The following is a 22,844-nucleotide window of genomic DNA, read 5'->3' as shown; positions in this document are numbered from 1 at the left end:
AAGATACGTTGATTACCTCTGTTGAATAAACTAATTATTTGTTTAATACCTGGTAGCAAGTGAATTATTAGTAGGCTAATTATAAAAACAATAAGATTCTATTTGTGTGTGTGGAAAAATAAGCACGGAGTTAAAGCACTCCAGCATCAGCATCCGATGGAGATATATATATAGAATATGGGATGCTGTTCCCCCTGGATCTCAGGGTGGGATTAAAGGAGCGCTCGTCTGCGTGTTCAACCCGACTGCGCATGCGTCAGCGGCACTTTCACTACCTGCCACACACAATCCTGTATTTCACATGGGGCAGCCGGGAGTTCTCATCCACTTGCGTAAATGCTGGTGCTGAGTGGCGGTTAACAGTCTCAGGCGACAGGAGCAAAACAAGAGCGCTTTTTCCCCTCTGCTCTTCGCTATATAGCCAGGCATATCACTGATGGATGCCACCATGAATCAGAAAACATAAGTTTTGCACTCATAAGGACGCTGCCACTTGTATTTTCCTGAAGATATCATCGGTGGGATGAAGAAATAATCTTAAGTAAGTAGCCTTATCATTAAATCCAACTGCTGCGAATCTTTAGATGAGCTGAATAGTTTAACTTTATGGTGGAGTGCTGCATGGAATTTATTATGCAAGTTATTATACTTAATTGCCTGTGCTATATTTTTTTTCTTCAGCATAACTTTGTGCCAACATGTCTAAACCAATGGATCACGTTAAACGCCCAATGAATGCTTTCATGGTTTGGTCCAGAGCCCAGCGCAGAAAAATGGCTCAGGAGAACCCGAAAATGCACAACTCCGAGATCAGCAAGAGATTGGGAGCGGAGTGGAAACTTCTCACCGAGTCAGAAAAGAGGCCATTTATCGACGAGGCGAAACGGCTAAGAGCCATGCACATGAAGGAGCACCCCGACTATAAATACAGACCGAGGCGGAAGCCCAAGACTCTGATGAAAAAAGACAAGTTTTCTTTCCCGGTGCCCTACAACCTTGGAGAGCACGACGCGCTCAAAGTGAGCGGGCTATCCGGCGTGGCGCTTTCCGAGTCCCTGCTCTGCCACCCCGACAAGGCTGCGGCGGCTGCAGCGGCCGCGGCTGCCCGGGTCTTCTTCAACCCCTCCATGTCCGCGAACCCCTATTCGTTTTTCGACCTGGGCTCCAAGATGGCAGAGCTCTCTCCGCCTTCGTTTTCGTACGCGTCTCCGTTGGGGTACCCGGGAGGCGCCACGGCTTTCTCCGGGACTGGCGGTGTCGGTGGCGGGACGCACGGCCACACTCACTCGCACCCCTCCCCGGGAAACCCAGGCTACATGATCCCTTGTAACTGTACGGGCTGGCCCTCAGCAGGACTCCAGCCGCCCTTAGCCTACATCCTGCTGCCTGGGATGGGAAAACCTCAACTTGAACCCTACTCTGCATATGCTGCGGCGTTATGATAGATCATAGGCCCCGTTTTGGACTTCAGAGAAATTGAAATGTCAAAAAAAAAAGATATTCATGCAAGAGTTTTATTATGCATGCACAAACTTGTACCCTACATGTGATGAAGTGCTCGTCGTCTCAGATATCACATGTGTATGTATATTGATTAATGCCTTTATCTAAGGTAATGCTTATTTAGAGAACTCTCTAATCTATTATTATCCAGCCATGACCTCTCAGAACCCAGAGCAAAAGAACTGGAGGATGGCAGAAATGCACACATTTCAAAGGAAATAAGGGTATCAGACCATAAAGCCCTTGTCAATGTGAATACTCAGTTGCAAGGTACCAATTCTATCGTTTTGCAAGTTGCACCTGCTTCACTAACCTGTTGGAAGCAGCCTGGTAGCAATGTCCATAATGAATATGCACAGCCATATCAGCCACACAGGACCCCATGCATTTTCTCTCAGATAAGTTGTGTATGGTTAGCCTATACGCCTAATGGGTTGATCATGGAGGATGTCATAGTCCATTCCCCTCTTTAATGACTGTAAATGTGTACAGATAAATGACTCTAGTTAATTTGCCATCATAGATATAGGGCCTGGAACTTACTATTTCACTAGAAATCCGGTGTATATTTTGAGTTTTTAAACCGTTTTATAGATGTCTGTAATATTTATTGTTTAGTGGAATCATTATGGTGACCCGGACAATTTCAAGAGGACAAACCTATAGTTCAGTAACATTTGCACACAAAATAGAGGATGTAATTTATTTGGAAGGTGATATTCAATTTCAGTGCATTACAACTCTCGGTTTTGATTCACGAGTCGCTTTCTTTCCCCATCAATAACAAGTTCCGGCTATAGGCCGAAGTTTATTCTAGGAGTTTATTATAAGAGGCTCTCTTGACCCCCCCCCCCCCCACCCCGTATCATGTGCAACAGAAAAGCGTTTTTAACTAACTCTTATGGAATTTGTATGTTTTGTGTTTTTCTTTTACCACCGTTATGTACTTCAAACTTGCTCTGTTCACTTGTTGAGCAAAGGACTACAATAAAGCGTATGCGGATTAAACGGAAGGGAATCGCGCAGTACTGTTCTTGATGAGATGAACAAGATTGTTATCTTTTCTTTTCCTGGTTGTGGTCAGTCCAGGTGAAGTGTAAGGTATCCTGCAAAGGCCGCTTTTGTCCGCGCTGTGAATGGCATTACCGGGGAAATCTAAATCAACCCATTGTAATCAGGAGCCAAAACCTTATTTATCACAATTTTAATCGTGAATAGGAAGGAAGATAAAACTGAGTGGGTCTCTTTCGAGCTTTCTTTTCCCATAAAGAGCTGCTTTTAGGCTGCAGAACAAGCATGTCTTTGAGGCTATAACCTGAGCTCAGGATCCCTCTCCAAGTCTGGAGGAAAACAAATTACATTTAATATAAATTAAATTGGACACCCTCTGAATATAGGGCTCTGAAGAACGTGCTGATCACCTGTGCTGGGGGCGTGCGTGTGCGCGCTCATACGCGTGCGCGTGTGTGTGTGTAGGGCACATAATTTATATTCATATTATAACGTGTAATATATTAAGATATGTTACTTAAGCAAACGGTCACTCCTAGATTACATTAAGAGATTAATTCATAAGGATCAGAGCGATTATGCAAAACTAATTTGGACAGTCCAGGGATAATTATCTCCGTCACGGTTAATTAAACCCTTTCACCACTATGGATTCTCCTTTGTAACACCCCGATCACTTCTCTCCACGGAACTTCCTGCCCTGCCCTGAAATAACGCGAATCTGACCTTATGTTTCAGTGTAGAAAGAAAGGAAATTTAACATTTAACCTGTCAAAGTCGCTGCATAACGTTTAGTTTATTTCTTATAGGCTATAGGCCTATACAGCAAGAATTTGTTGGGCTTTTTTGTGCAACCTGAAAATATATCTCAGAGGGTCGCAAGTTTCTGACAATCTTTTTTTTTCTTTTTTTTTCTTATGATCAGGTATCATGAAAGAGCAGCCAGTAGCCTACAGCCTGATTGAAACACATGAAAGGTCGTCAAGTTGGTAAAAAGAACTTGCAATTACCAGTTCACTGGCCATTTCCCTCTCTTTCTTTGGCCCTTTATTATATTTTTACTTGAGGAAAAGGGGAAGAAGGCTGAAAGAACTTTTTCCCCCTCTTCCATGGGAGCGTTTAGACGGTCGAGGAGGTTTTGTCTGGGAACAAAACGTGGGTTGGGAGGTTTTGTGGGAGTGTTGTTTGTTGAAGTGGAGCTCAGCAAAAGCGTCTGCTTTCCCTCATTGTGATGAAAGCAATCAGTGGTATTTGGAAAACTGTTAGCATTGTGCACTTCTTCTGTGTCCATTGTGGAGGATTTCTTTTCACAAGGTTTTTTTTTTCAGCCGATCCAGCTGGCCGGAGTGAATAGCGCTGCAATGTGTACACGCTTTGTCCCTCCAAGCCCTTCAAGTAGCCCACATTGAATAGAGTGAGTTGACACTGCATGACAGTGAAACAACATAATAAAAAATACATGAGCGCATGAATAGAAGCAGGCGCATAAATAAATAAAATGGGTGGCCAAAACTGGACAAACTGAATGACAAAACGGTGAAAGGCGAACAAAAAGATATTTAACACGCTAGATTAGCATTAGAATGCAATCTACAAGCCAGAACAATTGATGAATAGGTTTACCGGCCAAGAAAGAAATGGACTAAATGCCTTTTGAATAGATAGCTGTTTTTTTCTTTCTGGGACCGAATGGGAAAGGTGGAGATGCGACTATGCAAATAACTGGGAGAAAACTTTTTCTCATCAAATGTTCTCCAGTCTTGATTCCAAGATTGCCAGAAAAACAAGGAATAGAAAACCTGCCTCCCAAACAAATCATTATTTGAAAATAATTAGTGGATTATTTATTTTTTTATTATTCTTTTCGACCAAGTGCACAGTTCAAACCATAACCTATACATAAATCAACTTTGGGTGCAATCATGTTCGCCTGTTGTTGGCCTTGTGCCTATCTCAAAATTGTCTCCAGGTCTAAAGTTTCATTATAATCATCATTATATTGAGGAATGACATGTTTAAATATTACTATAATCCAAATAGACTCTCAGCTATTATCCACTATCTAATGAGAATTATGTTTTATATGGTTGAATGAATGTCATGGATGAGTATGGGTGCATGGTGATAATCTGGTTCTAATGTAAAAACTGTTGAGCTATTGAAGAATATGAACAATTGAAAAAATATGCTTAGTTGGATGCTCAAGTCGGTTGTATAGATATTGGAGGGTAAAATAAAATAAAATTGACTTCTTATAGTAGAGTCAGTTCTAAACCTTTTCATGGGAAGAAAGCTGTCTTTATCTGTGGATTGGGAGTAAGAAGGAGAGTGTCAGTGATGAGTTAAATATCTATTTAGTGGGAGTTTGACATGTAACAATGTAAAATATTTGTTAGACAGTTCCGCCCAGTCAGAGATAAAGTCTGGTCCTGCTAAAAAAAAAAATCAGTTGGTTTATTAATTTCAGTCCCACACTGCTTTATCCTGTAATGTTGTCAATTTAATTCACAGAAACAGAAACAGGCAGCACACTTCTGAATTGATAACAATGAATTGCTCTTAATTAAAGCTTTATTTATTTTTGATGTAATACAAAATGCAGAGACGGCTTAAAAAAAACATGTGATTTTAAATTGAATGGAATTGTACAAACAGTCATTCTCTTATAATATCTCATAGGACTTGTGTAGAGAGGCTGTGGTGTATATAAAGGATTTCAGTTTATATTTAAGTAAACATGAAATAATATACATTAATATTCAATTGGAGAAATGAAAAATCAACCAACATGCACTGTATTGCGCTTTAGAAAAGTCTCATATTGACAGACATACGATTCATCAGATTTAAAGCCATGGCTGCCTCCTGTTTTCTGAACTCCCCCCATCTGATGCCCTGATATGATGATGTCTTAGTGTTAAACCCTTTATATGCCTGTAAGACATTTGTAGAAGTGAGATTAGGCAAATTAACATACATATGTAGCACCGGTTCAACCATGTTGACCTCAGAGGGATATACAATGGTTTCCTCATCCCTAATTCGCCTTGGGCTGCCCCGCAAGCATGTGGATTATCACCGAGCTTCAATGGCTTGAGATGGATCACATTTAGCATTTTTTCCCTGACATGAATAATATATCAATATCGTGTCTTTGAGGGAATTTCCCTTTATTTGTTTGCAGGAGTCTGTTTCCTGGATGCTCACCTGGTTGTCATAGTATGTGTGGGCGCATGTGCTTCAGTACGCTGAGAGCGATATAGCCTGGTTTCTCTGTGAGGAACCACAAAAACTCTGATCACTGACTTCTCCATCTCATTTTTAGGCAAATCAAAGTGTGAAATGTCTCTCCTGAAGCAATATCTCCATCATCAGAATGGGTCAAGAATGTCGATGAAGGCTGTCATCTCTAGGCCTGGTGTATTTCTTACTTCTCTCAAAGCTCCCAGGAGGGTGAAAATGCCAAAATTATCTCACATCGCATCTTTTCTGCAACACCTTATATTGCAGCATATTGAAGCCTCAAAATCATACATGTCTGTCGCTGTGCCCAAGGTCACCAAGAGAGATGAGAAATATTGTACAGTCCATCCCCATAGGTCCCAGTTTGTCTAATAGTACATAATGCAATAAGTAGATGGACCCCGGTTCAGAGATGGAGTGCTTGAATTAGGGGGGGTGGTAGGGTAGCTGAGGGTATCCTCAGGTGAGACGGTGTCTACAGCTCATGTCTACCAGCAACAACCTCACTGCTCTGCCTCTATATCATATCACGTCATTGATTTAAGGCACTGGTCCTCAACGGGGGGTCCGGGTGCCACCAGAGGTCTTCTTGAGTGTGTTCCAGGGGTCCCCAGCAAACGGATTAATTGATAAACGTCAGCATTATTTCATTTACAGGAAGATAACACAATTAGAATGTAGAAAAATGACTTCATCACAGTGTCTCTGTTATCTCTCTAATACAGACAGGCATTGAGTTCTGGACAAAATCATATCCAACAATAAACAAGTGTGAATTTGCAATAGCTGCGCCAGATATGCAATATCCGTCAGAGTGTGATGTCATCCACTCATTGTGATGTCATCCACTCCATTGACATTGATTTTGTGGTCCAATCAACATTTTTTGTGGACCAACAAACCAACCAACCAACTAACCAACCATCCAACCAACCGTCCAACTAACCAACTAACTAACCAACCAACCAACCCATTAACCAACCAACTAACTAACCAACCGACCAATCAACCAACCAACCAACCAACTAACCAACCAACCAAATACCAACCAACCAACTAACCGACCAACCAACTAACCAACCAACCAACCAACCAACCAACAGAGAGACTTACAGAGCTGCTGGCCATGCTGGCCACAGCTAGAAGCATTATTAGATTTGGGTCTGAGTGACAAAATCTCATTAAATAGGGGTCCGTGGCCCTAATGTGGACTAAATTTGCGGTCCTTATATGAAAAAGGTTGAGAATCACAGTTTTAAGGCACTTCTCATATCAGTAAAATGCTTTCGTTTTTAATCATTTTTTAAACACCTTCTATTACACGTCTTCATTCGTATGTGCCGACACTATGAACTTTGATACTTCCGTGTGTGAAAACATACTGCTGGTATTTGGTGGGAGAATACAGTGTTGCAGGTACTGCAGGTAGATCTGATTCAACTTTGCGCATCACAGATCTCATCTTAGGAATCTACTGGCAAAAGAACATCTGATGGAGGGAGATGCCTGAGATTTCCACCTTCCTCTCAGAATAGCCAGCTTCAGCCTTTCTCAACACATGAGTTAAAACTACTGTATGTCAGCAGCATGTGCTGTGGTAAAGATCTAGTTGAGAGAGAGAGAGAGAGAGAGAGCAGTGTCCCCATGTCAGTTTTGAACAGAGGGAAATGTTCAGAGTGAGAAACAGACCTCTCCTCAGGCTGTCTGACTCGAAAGCTCCCACTGCTGTCTAAAAGAACGTACTGCACTAATGAGTCTGCGTTGATGTTAAAAAATATTAGAAGAAGGGGGAGAATCTCAAGTCAAGATCAGACGAGGCAGAAATACTGGTTTCACAATATACAATTTGATATGGGAATGCTATCTTCAAGTACGAATATCATCTAAATTAAATTCAAGCAGAAAGAAATGTTAACTGTTGTGGGGTGACAAGAGACAATTTAAACATTTGACAAGATTAGACTTTCTCAACAGAATCATATGGCTGCTAGGTACTAGTCACTTAAATTATGAAGTTACTAATCCAAAATATGAAACTGAATCCATCAATAAATTAGACTAATGTCAGGGTGCAGCTTTAAAAAACGTTCTGTAAACTGACATGACATTTTTTGTTCCATTTCCAAATGACCGCTGGCAGAGATTGCCGGCTCTCGTATTAAATTCTCAGGTTTGCAAGGAAAAACTATATCTCTCATAAGTAGAAATATAATGAAGTTGAAGAGCTGATGCCCCGAGGAGCAGTCGCAAAGACTTATATCTTTCTATAACACAGGACACAGGCAAAAGATAAGTACCTGTCACTTGGCAAATACTCTGCTACATGTGCCTATCAATAAAAGAGATTATTTTTCCCTAGTTATTACAACGAAGATCTGGGGGGCTCGAAGATTGCACCTTTAATGAGAAGGAATGATTCCTTCCTGCACACTTGAAGTGAGTGAGATGTAATGCTATCCATTTTCACTCTCTCTCTCCATTTTCCAAGAACTTATTCAAATGAGATATTGCCCAACATTAAATCACAAGCATTATTTATTGCTTTTTAACAGGATTACGGTGCACTGTAGCTTGAGTTGGGATTCACTCCCTGCATTGTGGTATCGTGGTTTTGCACTCAAATTCTGCAGACTTGTTGTAATTAACAACACTGGCGAAATAGATCATTGCCAAATGATATGTTGTTCCATAACTAATCTATGTGGTGAAATGTTCGGATGCTGGAGAAAGGATGGAAACTTGGGTTCTGGCTGTGTGTGTGTGTGTGTGTGTGTGTGTGTGTGTGTGTGTGTGTGTGTGTGTGTGTGTGTGTGTGTGTGTGTGTGTGTGTGTGTGTGTGTGTGTGTGTGTGTGTGTGTGTGTGTGTGTGTGTGTGTGTGTGTGTGTGTGTGTGTGTGTGTGGGTGTGTGGGTGGGTGGGTGGATGGGTGTGTGTGTGTGTGTGTGTGTGTGTGTGTGTGTGTGTGTGTGGGTGTGTGTGGGTGGGTGGGTGGATGGGGGGGGGGTCGCCCCGGTATGCATCGCTTCTGTCCACGAGAGATGCAGTGAGAACCTCCAGTCCACATTGCAAAAGGTGAATATAGCAGTTTATGTTATTGAATCTTTAAGTGCCAGGTTTAGTGTCATAAATAGATGCTTGTCCCATAGAGTTGACACTGATCTCATGTGTGGGTTTTTTTCTTCTTCACCCAGTTTCGCAGCCATGGTGTAATGCGGTGTAACAACCATATAGACGCAGTAATAATGACTTTGCATAGAGAGTCTGACTGTAGCATACCTTGATGACAGCAAAGCAGTCATTCATAGGGGAACCTTATCACATTCAGCATTCAGCAGAACACTTCTTTAATGTGGAAACATGCTTGGCTGGTGAAACGCGTGCCATTTGTTATACTGATTAAGGAGCATGACTTCATACCTTAATTGGGAAGTAATGTCAAGGTCTTCAGAACAAATCTATTCTGAATGGTCCTTCCAGACATCACATACAGGGTCTTTCAGACGTCCCATACCCACATCATCATGGCTACACTAGTCATTTGGTGTTGTGGTAATTTTCCACGTTCTTTGTTGTCACAAATGGGTTACATTGAAACGTCCTTACTCCCGAACAAAGTATTTGTACTGGCTTTGTCTGCAAGTATGTACTGTATGTGGGGAGAAAAAAAGATAGATCTGTAAAAGAATAGGAAACGCAGAAAGCAATCAAAAGTCTGGCCTTGCACTCGCATTGTGCTGCTAACAAAAACACTGCAAGGTCAGAAATGACATCCTGAAGTGCCAGACGTTCCTTCTCTCCTTCTCTTTTGAGTTCGTGAGAGCTCCTCCATTTCAATACCGTTGCTTTTTATTACATTTGTAGCAGATATGTTCCTATCCAGCCTCCATTTCTGCGCAGCATATAGCGAGCGCTCCATAAGTTGCCGATAGCGGCAGAAAAGTTGATGCATGAGAGGTGCAGAGAGCAGAGGCTTGCTACATGTCGCCCAGTGTGACAGCTCCATGGAAATGTCTAAAACTGCCCATTCATTCAAGTTGTTTGTAGGGGTGTCACGATACACTCGGTTCACGATACGATACGATACACGATATTGGGTTCACGATAACGATACGATACGATATTTTAACAATATTTTTTTGCGATCGATTTGTAAGTTGAGGGGGCATCCTCCACACTAATTTGAGTAATTTCACCATTTTCATCCCTCCGTGTCTGTAACGTCCCTCGTCTGTTCAAACAAAGCAATGAAAAGGAGAGCGAGCATGCAATCAGATGCAGATCAGTGCCACCATGTTCAGCTTTTTTTCTCGCGATATGAGATTTCATCTCAACGATACATATTGTCACGTTTTGATATCGCGATATATTGTGGGACGATATATTGTGACATCCCTAGTTGTTTGTGATCATATGTTAACATTGTAACATTTGTGAATCACAAATGTTACAATGTCACAATTAATGTTAACTGTTAATTGTGATCATATGAAATGGGTCAAGTGGAACGCTGTCCTGTGAAGTACCTTTTCAAAATGGATTGAAAATTGAGAATTGTGGCATCAAATTGACCTCACAGGGGATGGCAGCCATAGAAACTCTTATAAGTGACACAAATTAACTTGTATGTCTGAAAGCATGTCTCTACACTTTGATATTAGGGCAGACAGGTGTACAAAAATAAATAGATAGACATAGTTGACACAGAGCAATAATGAGATGATTTATGTATGTAGGGCACTAAAGAAATGCCGAGCCGATGCCTGGTGCTGTCAGGTTCCTTTTCCTGTTGCGTCATTCAGCATGCCAGTGCACAGTGTCGCCGAAGATGGCAGAATCATCTATTTCTCATACCACATACATCATGATGTCTTGTCAGGCAAACAGATATCTCAGTATCATGAACAGTTGGATGTTTGTATGTGAGACGCGAGTAAACAAGTTCAAATCTTTTCACCCTAATTTGATGCACAATGCATGTTGGCAGCTAATTCATTTCCGGATCCAGTGTCATGATGTGTCAGGTCTGTTCTTACTCAAACAAATCAGTTAGTTCAATAGCAGCCGGCTCACAATTCTGTCAATATATCACCACTCCGACAGTCAATCGTGAATTTCTCTTTGGCCTATAACATTATCACCTCGCTTTGACCCTGTGTAACCCATTCCCTGTACAGTCAATGTTGCTCAAAGGTGGTCAAAAGGAGCAGGAGTGAATGGAGTGTGTGTAACATTGCAGCCAGCAGCGATTACAGAGGTAACATGAACACTTGGACGAGATAGTGAGACAGGGCTTTTCTGTGCCTCTTCAATTGCTGGACAGCTCCAGGGCTGACATTTAAAACATAACATCACCAAACAAACAAAAACGCGTTAAAAGAGAAAAAGCTGAGCGGGGGGGGGGGGGGGGGGGGGGGCCTCGAAGCGAAACCTGAAATTCGAGTTTTGGCGAAGGCAACTGACCCAAATTTCTTGCCCCTTCTCCTCCTTAACGTGCTTCTGCAAGCCTGGGCCCTGGGGTGACGTATCCCTTACACAGGGATTGCCAGTGCATTTACATAGCATGGTTAATGAGAGATCAACACCAGGAAAGCGCCTTGAATATAAAGCTTTCTTGTAAATATAATGAGCGAGCGATTGATCCATACTCAAACAAGCCGGTTTGCTGGGTTAATACCAAAGGGAGATTATAGCCAGTGCCAAAAGTGCCCTGGCGTGCGACGCCGTTTGCTTCGAGGGTCCCCAAACTTGTCATCACATTAGCACATGGTCAAGGAGTACATCCTACCACTCTCATAATCTGCTTTCCTGCACAATTAGACTCCTATAATAAGGCAGCTGCCTGACAGCCGGCAGGGAGAAAAGGGGGGAAATCACTGAGTTTCACAGGGGATGGATGGATCGTTTACAGCCGCTGAAATATAGACTCCCCAGTTAGTCTCTCTCTCCAAACTCATCACCGACACTTCTGGTCCTCGTGTTGGGTCTGGATGTGACAACATGCCATACTGTAACAACATGGAGACGTACTGCTCTTTACTGTGCCAAAAACATCTATTGCACTTTGATGAAGCCAGACAAAGAAGGATGAGGAAGGAGGGAGGGATGGAGGGAGGGATGGAGGGAGGGAGGGAGATAGGAGAAAGAGAGAGACAGACTGAGAGAGATAGGTGAAAGAGAGATTGGAGACAGAGAGAGAGAGAGAGAGAGAGAGAGAGAGTCCTCATAGCCGGGGTAGATGTGTTTGAGCTTAGGAAAATCAGATGTTGGAGAGGGTAGAATGGCAGTGGGATGATGGCAAGTTTTCTGAATAAAATAATAGATAATTTCATTGGGACAAAGGCGAGGAAACTATGGGCAAGAGAAGAAAATAGCAGGAAGGGACGGAGAAGGGAAGGGGTTTGAAAAGAATAAGAAGAATTCAGTGCTGCTTCTTGCAAAGGGAAAAGAAAAAAAAAACATTGATGACACCCGGTTCCATTCTTCCGCTCTTCCCTTTCTCTGCTCCTCGCCTCGCAGCACGGCGGGCTAAGCTGGGAGCTGTAATGTCATTAAATTGCAAATGCTTTTTTTCCCCTCCATTTCCGACACACACTGTTTACTTATCTGGCAAAAACATATGTTGGAAGGAATCCGTTAAATTCTGCCCATTGCCTTGGGTGAAAGTGCAATAGAAACGGGCCCACTGAGCTCCTTCTGTCGTCTCCTTTTAGCACTCTGCCTTATCTACAAGGCTGCTTAGCAGCAAACTGGCGAGTTCAATGAGAAATGAAGATACAGTGCGAGATTAGGGGGAAGAACAGTGAGGGGAGAAATGCTTGGAGAGAGGGTCATCCCATTGCAAATGATTCCAGTCCTCTCCATCTGCATAAATGACTATTTTTAAGGCATCTCCAGCGTCTGTATATTTTTCTCACTCTGCCACACATTTAATTTCACGGCCCGTGTTCTGAATATGCTTAAATGCATATCTCTGATGCACCTTTAAGCCAGAGGAAAGAGGATGGGGGTGGGGTGAGGAGGGGGAGCGGGGAGGGTACGAAAGCAAAATTAAAGATAAAATGGTGTGATTTGCACTACAAGTCTATTACTTTATGGCATTTACATATAGTTTACCTCTGCAATTCCAAGATTTTTTCCCCCCCTACCACCTTCCTATCAGTATTTGGGCTTGTATAAATATGTATAAATCTTTGTTGGGGAAAAAATAGAATTCCTAGCTGCACGGGAAAGTTTGAAGGGTGCACTTTCTTCCTTCAACTTCTCCCCTGGCTCCCATGAGACTGTCAGCATATCTGTTGAGGGTGTTCTCTCCCCGCCAAAGGTGCTGGCATCAAGCACTTTGAGCCCCATGATCGCCCCCCCCCCCCCCACCCTTCCCCCCATACCCCACCTCACACACTCCTCCTCCCCTCGGTGGGAAGAGTGACGAGAGGTGGCCTGGGTCAGCTCTCGGCTATAACAGGAAGGCATTGGCAAAGCGTGGCACTGGTGGTAGCAGTGTGGCGAGGTGTCCTTGTCAAACCAGCGAGGGAACAGTCCAGAGAGGGGCCACATCATACAGTAACGTGGCCTCCCAGTTTGTCGTGAATGTAGTCACAGACAAACATTGTCTGTGCAACAAAAGAACGTGGACTATAACACACTCACCGGTCTCTCAAAGTGACAGGATTGAATAGTTAGCGACATGTCTTGCTATTGCCGTTGCTATCAGACCGACGTGTTCTGAAGTTTGTGTGTTGAGAGTGGGAGAGCCCGCCCCTAACAGCAGAGGAGAAGAAGGCCTTGGATTGGCCTGGGAAATGAAAGGGAGAGAGAGAGGCTATTCAGAGCACGATTCCTTTCCCTCATTGTCTGCCCGCTCAGATTTGAATACGCTCACTCAGAGCAGATGAGAAAAATGCTTCAGCCGCTCGCATTGTTGGCTTTCTCTCCCTCCTTTTCTATTTGCAATTAAATGCATTTCAAATGGAACAACTGTACAGAAAGCAATTCTGATAAGACGGAATTCCATTGCCTTTCACCTCCTTTGTAATGGCTTTGCAATTTTTGAGCACTCTTATTATGTGAATTGCACAATCAAAACATATCTGAATAGAAAATGCCATACAACTTAAGTAGTGCTTCATTGAAAATTAAATTGCATTTAGAAATAATTTTTAGTTCTCTGTGTTGCTCTTTTTTTCCAAGCCGATCTTGGTGTTTGTGTTTTGGCGTTTTGTGTAACAATGCGCCTTTGACAAGACCCTTGTGTCCTGAGCAGTATCATGCACACATGGTCCTAAGCATGGGATGAGATCAGTCAATTAGAATTAATGTCATCTGGTCATTTACAGCTAAACGCCCCTCCATATGCATTGTGTTTGCTTTGTGTGCAAAGCATCAACTGCAAAAAACCAATCTCATCCTCCAGACATGCATTTTTGAAGGATTTGAGCGCTGTAAATAACTGCAAACCCTCTCTTACGAGGTTTACCCCCGGAGCACTTTGTAACTTATCAGGGCTGCCGTGTGCCTCCTCTAATGCTTGCATTATGCTCAAATGTAAATCGGTAAGCTGCCAGAGAGGTGGGCGGGAATCATAGAAGAAGAATCACTGAAGGGTCTAGCTAGCCAATATTCTGATTGGGGCATAGCAAAATAAACAGTAGGCCTATAGTTTTGTTTTCAGCAGCCACTCAGACAAAAATATATTACCCTGTTATATTCTAGCGTGATTGTTCTTCTTCAGTGTTTCGCCCCTCCGGAGATCTTGGCTGAAGAAGTAGCCTAATAAAGCAAAATCTCCATCTTTGAATTAGATGTTTGGACACGTTTGGAGGGTTGCAGGTTATTTTTTTCAAAATATGAACACTGGTGTCCATGACATGTAAAAAGGAAACTCTAATATATTCTGAGTGAATGATGCCCACGGGTCTGTTTTGTATTTCTAATTTCCATCTCTAATGGTACAAGGCACTGATTAGTAATTAGGAGAGAGTCATTTAAATGCATGTAATGAGCATTATAGGTTTGCCATATACTGTGCACTTGGTGCTGATGGAAATGGATAGCATCTTTCTCAATTTTAACGCATGTTGACCTTTAATGGCAATTAATCTACAACACAGTTCTTCATGCTGTTCGTCCTTGAATTGGCTTTACAGTGTAATGAGTATATCGTTGAAATCTTCTAAATTGACCTGAAGCATGTTTCACAGCACAACTATTAATCTGATTTTCCAGTGAATAATTTGATCATCAGTTTGCTAGAGAAGTGGGTTAGTAGAGTACAAAACTAGTGCAGAGGGATATGTGGCCCCTAGATATTAATTTGAAGGTGGAGGAGTCTTAAAGAGCATTAAAATTCTATACAGGCTACTCATTTTATATGACTGCCTACCACCCAGTCCACTGTATATACTGTCAGTCATTGCATGGCATGGTTGAGATTTGAAATGGTGACAGTTAAAGTACAAAGATGTGCAATCCTAGACTATTTCATGGCATATTTGGTGGAGCATCCTGAAGAAAATGGAGTGGGTTAGGGCCAGTCATTCCAGTGAACAAGGGCCACCAAAGCAGCAATACTGCCCCCCTCCTAAAGCTCAGAGACACTGCATCTCCCTCGCTCCCTCATACTGTCAAGTACTGAACATAATACCACAGATACCACAACTACTGCTAATGTCGGCACCTTTTATGTTATTTATGACATCTGTGCCAGAATAGAATAGCCTACCATAGCTATGAACAATCTGAACAAAATACAAAAGTCAACATCATATCAGAAAAATAGACATAAAAAAAAAGAGATGTCAGGTTTTTGAAGGCCACTAACACAACATTATTTTGAAATGTGAACAGAGGGAGTCTGGTTTACAGTTGTTCAAAACTGGGATTAAGCAAGTGGTTATGAAGTTATTTTAGCTTTTAGAATAGAGCAAAAATAGAAGAATCTTTAGTAAGAGACAGATGGAGTTTGGACCAGTTCCGCATTAGGTGATGTAAAATACTTGAATATAGATTCAGGAGTCAGAGGTTGGTCTCAGATGAATATATATTATAGCTTGCAAGCAAAACTGCAGAGGAATAGAGAATAGAGAATATAGCTTAAGGCTGGTACAATGTTTCGTCAACTGGCCAAGACAGACAAAAGAGGAGCCGTTATCCTAGTACTGCTGTATAAGGGAGGACGTCAATGACAGATAAAGACATGATCATGTATGATGTTCTTCTACAATATACAAAGAAATGCACTCATTAGTATGTTGTGTTTTAAGGAGTAGCAGTCTCATTGTAGGGAAAAACATGCATATGAGAGATCGGTGCGTCTATGAGGTCATAGATTGGGCCGGATTGAACCAGATAGAGCAGGAAAACTGTGCCATTTTATAGTTTACTACTGAGTTTGCTTAAAATTCACAACACTAGGCATGCCAGGTTGTGGTTACATATTTGAATTAAGTTTTATTCAAAAAATATTTGCATGAAGTAGCCAGCTAGACTGATCGATTGGTCATTATTTAAATTAGAAGTGATCTTAAAGTTAAACCTTTGCTTATATAGTTGTTTTTACTATAATCTTCTGTTTTCTAAACAGCTAATACATGTTTGTGCCCCCCCCCCCAAAAAAAGGAATTACACTCTTATCAGCTGTTGTTTTTTATTGTTATTATTCTTTATTTGTGAAGTAACAGTAGTATGTGCAGGCCCGACCATAGCAGTGAATGGTCCCTTATGTCAGATCACTTTCCAGACCACTGAGCTCTGCTCTCACTGAATATAACTGAAGGGCCCTCAATTAAAAATGGAAAGGACCTTCTTTATTCGACACATATCCCTGAACATGTGTGCAGAGTGGGTGCATCACGCTAAGTGGAATATTCATATAGCCATTAAAAACAATGGCTACATTGACCATCAGCATGTAACAAGTAGCATAGATCATTTCACAAATTAAGCAGGACCTCCTTCTTGCCATTTCTCTTTGAAATTTAAAAGAGATGTTTCATTTGGCCCACTTCAAAGACAGAGCACTCTCTTCTCTCGCAACCCTGCCCTTTAATTTGTAAGTCTCGCTATTAAAACAATCACCTTCATTGTGGATAACCCAGTGGATCCAGTCGGGCCAATACCCCGACGATGGATCCACTTAATGGGGACAACACTCTGCATATTCCACATGGATACAATGCACAGCTGAAACATTAACACAACACAAATTATTGCCCTAAAAAGACTCACCAATGGTATCAAAGGCTATAATATCAAATTAATTCCAATCATAACAGGTAGGCGTTGCACAGATGGAATGGACGGATGCATTATGGACTATTATGCAAATCCTTATCTTGAACATCAAAAGGATAATTTTGTATGAACAGACAAACGAGGGAGAATGGAATAGATTAAGGTCCAATGAGTCTTGGATCTGCTAAGTGACATGTAAATGAAAATCTATACTCCCCCCTGTTGTTATGACAGATAGGGTCCCAAGTTGGGTCCACAATTATCCTCAGAGAATGATTGCAATACACACTTATATAAGCCAGTGGTTCTCAACCTTTTTACACCAAGTACCACCTCATAAATTACCACCATATAAAAGTATGAGAGGGAGGGAGCCTCGCATACCCGTACCACAGGTTGACAACCACTGATATAGACAACAATCCCCATATAAGGATACCATTTCTCACATTCTTTCTACTAAACTAGATTGGATTACTAAACTCATTTTGGATCTAATCCAGAGGGCTCCAGATCTCTGGAAACAGTAATGTTATAAAATAGTGTGACATTTTAAGCTGTTGAAGAGGAAAAATAAAGTCCTTGTTTAAGTGAGAGATTTTTTTTAAAGACTCTACACATAAGACCCACAGTCCTGTTCTTACAATTTCTTCCAATATTTCTCTCATGATGTGTCTTCCTGGTGTGAGGCTGATTCTTCCACGGCTCTCTGGCACCATCCTGTGTTTCAGTGGTTATAATGGATTTTTTTAATCCAATTTGGAAAATGCCAATGCTGGGTAGGGGAAAGCGCCTGCTGAGTTACAGTATATAACATAATCAACATCATCAAAATGTTTGAATCTATTATTAGATTAATGAATCAATTAATTAGATTCAAACAGTTTGATTCAAGAGGATTAAACAATATGTTGGTTATTCTTTGTGTATCTTGTGAACTGCACACAGCATATCACGCGGCTTCCTTTGGGGTAATCAGATGATTTGAGTGTGACTGGTCACAACACTACAGAGATGGATCTGAATCCTTCCTGTTTTTAGAATCAAATGAACACTACTTCTGTTACTGATTTACATAATTTACTGTTCTAAACATGAGAACTGAATCATACACTGTAAAATCATGTAGTAATGGCTCTTTAAATGTTGAAACAATTTAAACTGCACTGGTATGAATTGAGGCCATGTCCACACGGAGACAGAAGCAATCTTTTTTTTTTCGTTTAAGAAAAGTTTTCCATAAACACGGAATCGTTTCAAGAAATGTGTGTATCCACATGAAACCACTGAATACCACTGAAACCGCTGTAGAATATATGCCAGGCCGGTAAGTGGCGCTGTAACGCTGCCACAAAGTACACCAAAAACAGAGAATACTGGCCCATTTCCACCGCTGGTATCAGCGCGGCCCCGCCCAGCTCGTCTCGCTTTTTTGTCTCATTCCACCGATCAAAAACCTGGCCAGCCCAGGTCGAGTCGGGGTTGAGTCGTGCTAGTTTTGGTCCCTGCTTTGTTGAGGTTCTAGTGCTGTGGACCCGGTACCATACGGTGACGTGAAAACACTGCAGACGACTGATTGGTCAGGCAGAATCGTGTCTACTCTATCTACTGTCAATGCTGGATACCAGTTTAGTGGGGATTACCTTCTCTTCTGTTATTTCCATCAGTCTTTTGTGTTGCTGCGTTCGGCTCTGGTGAAATAAAAGCGATCTCCTTACTCAGCTTAACATGACGGTGGTTTTCAATTGTTTCGAGAGAAAAAAAAATCCGCTCCTCAGGAAGCCCTTTGTAGCTGTCTGCAGCGTCGGCTCCGCTAGGCCGCAGGCGGGGCTTTGGTGAAGCCGCGGTCTTGCCAGGTGAGAGGCCACCGGGGTAGAGGCTTCACTCTGTAGCACAACCCCTGTCCCTCGCGCCCGTCCCTCGCGCAGCGCCTGTGAGTTTTGACTAACATCAAAGTGATATCCATTCTCCTGGCCGATTGTCACATTTGCCCATGTACACTGTAGGTCATTTAGAGGCACCAGTATTTCATAAACAGTTTAAAAGTTCTGTGTATGGATTTAATTGTAATGTTATATGTTATAGCCTACTTCGGAATATGGGCGGAGGGCAGATATGCGGTCGCTATGACGACCAGGTGTGGGTGGGGGTGGGCGGGGTCAGATGACCAGCGGTGGAAGCAAAACGTCCATCGGGTTGAAACAAGTAGAGCCGAGTGGTGACGAGCTGTGCAGGGCTGTAAAATGTGGTGGAAATGAGCCATAAGACAATCTCGTCAATAATGGCATTCAACCACTAGGGGCGCACAGTCTATAATGTATCTCACTGTAGCGAGCAGCCCTTGGCTTTGCAGGGAGGTTTGCCATGTCGATGAATAAAATTATTAAACCTATACAGGCAAATGCAGGGCTGTTCAGCAGGGCTGATGGTCTCCCTGTAGCCTACAATATAGAACGTTAACTATCGGTGATGTTCCTGATATCATCTACTTCCATGATCTTTAGACATATGTTGCAAACACATCCCAGCGTATTGGCCGCTCCTGCACATCACAGCACAGGCTAAATGATGCAACATAAATATACATTATATAAACTTATGGCATAAATGTGTTTTTATTGAAAAAGTGGCGTCAAGTAGCCTAAGCTAAAGTCTTGTTGGAGTGGACACGAGCGTTGTATTTGTGAGGGTTATATATAGGGCAACCCGAGTATGTCGGTTACACTCAGGGTTTACATTTCATTTCATTTCATTTTGTCCAATATTAAAATATTCCAGAATTGCATGTTGTATTAAAAATAAATATTATTTCTATCTAACATGTTAACACGTTCACTGCCAATGGCGAGTTGACTCGTCAAAAAAATTCCAACGGTTCACTGCCAATGACGAGTTGAGACTGACGGTGCTACGTGGATCAATGCCCCCCACGTCTCCTATAAAAATATTGGAGCGACCGAACGTGTACAACCCATTCCACCGACCCACTAAGTGGCGACAGTGCTCTCCATTCTAGAGGAAGGCAAGCAAAAAGCAGTGAGGAAGCCATTCTCATGAAAATGGATTGGCGAAAACGCTTTCGCGCTTGGGAGCTGGCGGTGGGGTTTTGCAAATTTGCATAATAGATTACGGGTGGAACACACTTTGAAACACGCAGCATAAATAAGACCAGAATCGCAAAAGCTTCATCAAAGCTCTCAGAACCCCAAGAAACGAGCGAGCCCATCCATCCAGCCTTGCCCAGCGGCCGCCAGGCAGACAGGCAGACAGGCACAGCAGCAGCAAAGCAGTGAGCCTGGTGACGCGAGGTTACAGCAGCAGCAGCAACGAGCTTGTGACACGCCCGCTGCAGCCAAGAAGAACACACACGGAGGGAGGAGTTTGAAGGAGGTTGTTATGGAGGAAATTACTGTTCAAAACTATTGTTTAGATGTCTGACGTCTTACTGATGCCAAAAATGAATGGTTAAAGTGACTGTTCTATCGAATTTCACAAAAAGCCGTTTATCTCAGAATAAATTTACAGACGCTGAAACCATGCTGTATTCAACTGCTAATGCTTACATAACTACTAACTCTACAAACTAACTCTTTTAGACAGAGAAAGCACACATTCTATTAGTTATTTTGAGATATTGTGTGTTCACAAAATCCTAACAGAAACGAATCCTCGGCTCTTGAAAGATGAGCCAGAATCCTCAAAAAAACCCTCTGGCAGAAGCTAACTACAGTTTTGAAAAACGGCTGGCAGTGAATGTGTTAAGCCTGATTTTGTTTGTGTTATTGTAAAAACGTAGCCGCCGCTAAGCCTTCTGGGAAATATCCGATGAAGGGAGGGGAGGGGTGGATGGGAAGAGGCAGCTGTGGAGCCTTGAGGATGTTGTACGCTGTTCTCCGTGTCCACTTGTTGCTGACGGTGGTAATAGAGGAGCATTATATTTTGCTGCAAGAGCCCTAACAAGCTCAGTAGCTGCTGTAGCACGAAGCTAGTGCACTGTAAGCCGCCATGATTGTTATTGCTGGCGGAGAGAGGTGGGGCTATGGCGTCATCGGTTCAGGAAAGATGCGTATGCTTTGTAAACACGGAAATGCAAGGGTGGCGTCTTCAGATTTATTCACTCTGGGACCCGGCTTCAAAAATTAGCGTATACTCCCAGAACGTATACTCCCAGAACGCTGGTTCCATCTGGACGAAACGTCTATACGAGAAAAAACTTTAGCGGATACACCTAAACTCGTCTCCGTGTGGACATGGCCTGAGAATACCACGAGTTGCAACAAAATTAAATTGATTGGTTACTTTGTAACCTGGTTTTCTGAGTGGAGATACTATCTGACCTACACATTCTATGTGGATGGGGGCTGATCCCCACGGGAGCAGTTGACGTGGATTACTCTTTAAAACACCTGTGGTTAGGCCACAAATGGATTAGCCAGTGGCTATAACAGTACCGTGCAGGCGTGGCCTGCACGGTACTGTTATATATTAACCTTGAGTGGAACGTGTTTCGGAAAGGCGTTTAGCTGTAGAGATCGTCTCTCCACTCAGGGAACCTGGGTTACAATATAACCAACCGCTCTCTTTCATGTTCAAGACTCGTTCCAGCCGAGCCTATACATTCTATGTGGACGGGGCCTCTGTAAGACACACCGCAAGGAAACCAAGCAGACTCAGCTCCTCCTGCGGGAGCATGAAGTGGCAGTTGAGTTGAACCATATACAGATGTGCAGGATGTATCAGAATCAGAATCAGAATCACTTTTATTGCCACAGTATGCAAGTTACATACGAGGAATTTGTCTTATTGTCTGTATGCAGCGTAGCGGTTACATCAATATACAGGGATAAGAAGTAGGAAGATAACTAATGGCAATCGCAAGGTTGCAAGTGCAATCAAATCAAATCAAATCGAGTCAATATATACAATATGTACATGAGTGGTGAAGTGTTCTGTGGATGATAAATATGAATTTACGTTGGATTTACATGAGATTTACAGACTGAGTTAAATATACGTTAAATAGGCAGTGGATTTACATGAATTTACAGTCAGAGTTAGATAAGAGTTTACATTGAATGTACATGAAATTTACAGGCTAAGTTAAATAGGCATTAATGTGCAGGGAATTTACATCAATTTACCAGTCCCAGTTAGACAGGCATTAAATTAGATACAGTATGAGTTCCAGTTTTATGGGGGTCTCTGATGCTACCTGAAAGGTGGAATATTGGTTTGATTCCTGATGGAGGAGACATATTACAGCACCGCCCTGTCTTTAACGTCACCAGCTGTTTACACCTAGCGGCCAGGTTTAATATCCTCAACAAGAAGTCTAATAAAAACTAAAAGAAGATTGTTAGGCCTATTTCCACATTTATTCAAATACAAATAACTTTGCTGCCTAAAAAAACACAAATGGGAGTTCAATGTGTGCACAACATCCCAGGTTAGAACTCACAACCTCTCCCTCTGAAGGCAGCTGAGATACACAGTGAACCACCAAGGCACTGATGTGGTATTTCTCTCTATATGACTGTATTTCACTCTGTATGACTTTTGAAGTGTCTGGTTATAGGCCAAAATCTGGAAAAGGTTACTGTATGTTTTAGCTTTTAGTCAATTTAGAAATCGTTATGTAGGCAAGATTAATTTCTGGACTTCCAAACATCAATTTAGACTCTAGATCACCTTTCTAAATTGATTAAAAGCAACAATACAGTATAACAATTTCCTGGTTTTAGCCTCATTCTTTATATAATTCATGCTAATTTCCAGTTTTGGCGATTAATTAGCTCATTATGGTAATTACTCAAATTGTCCAACATGCAACTCTTAGCAACCAAGTTGAATTTCATCCA

At 42.2% G+C, this 22,844-nt stretch overlaps 1 protein-coding gene across 1 annotated transcript; it reads left to right on the top strand.

Annotated features, from left to right (window-relative positions):
* Nucleotides 1-342: 342 nt before the first annotated feature.
* Nucleotides 343-2,515, top strand: sox21b (SRY-box transcription factor 21b). The gene is made up of 2 exons (XM_083638523.1): nt 343-541; nt 682-2,515. Exon 2 carries the CDS (start codon nt 699-701, stop codon nt 1,440-1,442), a length of 744 nt encoding a protein of 247 aa, XP_083494649.1. The 5' UTR covers nt 343-541; nt 682-698; the 3' UTR covers nt 1,443-2,515.
* Nucleotides 2,516-22,844: the final 20,329 nt, after the last annotated feature.

The sequence above is a fragment of the Poromitra crassiceps genome (assembly GCF_964638095.1).
Source record: "Poromitra crassiceps genome assembly, chromosome: 6".
In the NCBI taxonomy this organism is placed as follows: Eukaryota; Metazoa; Chordata; class Actinopteri; order Beryciformes; family Melamphaidae; genus Poromitra; species Poromitra crassiceps.
Note: the sequence above shows the minus strand (reverse complement) of the source record. Positions and strands in the feature narration are given on the sequence as shown.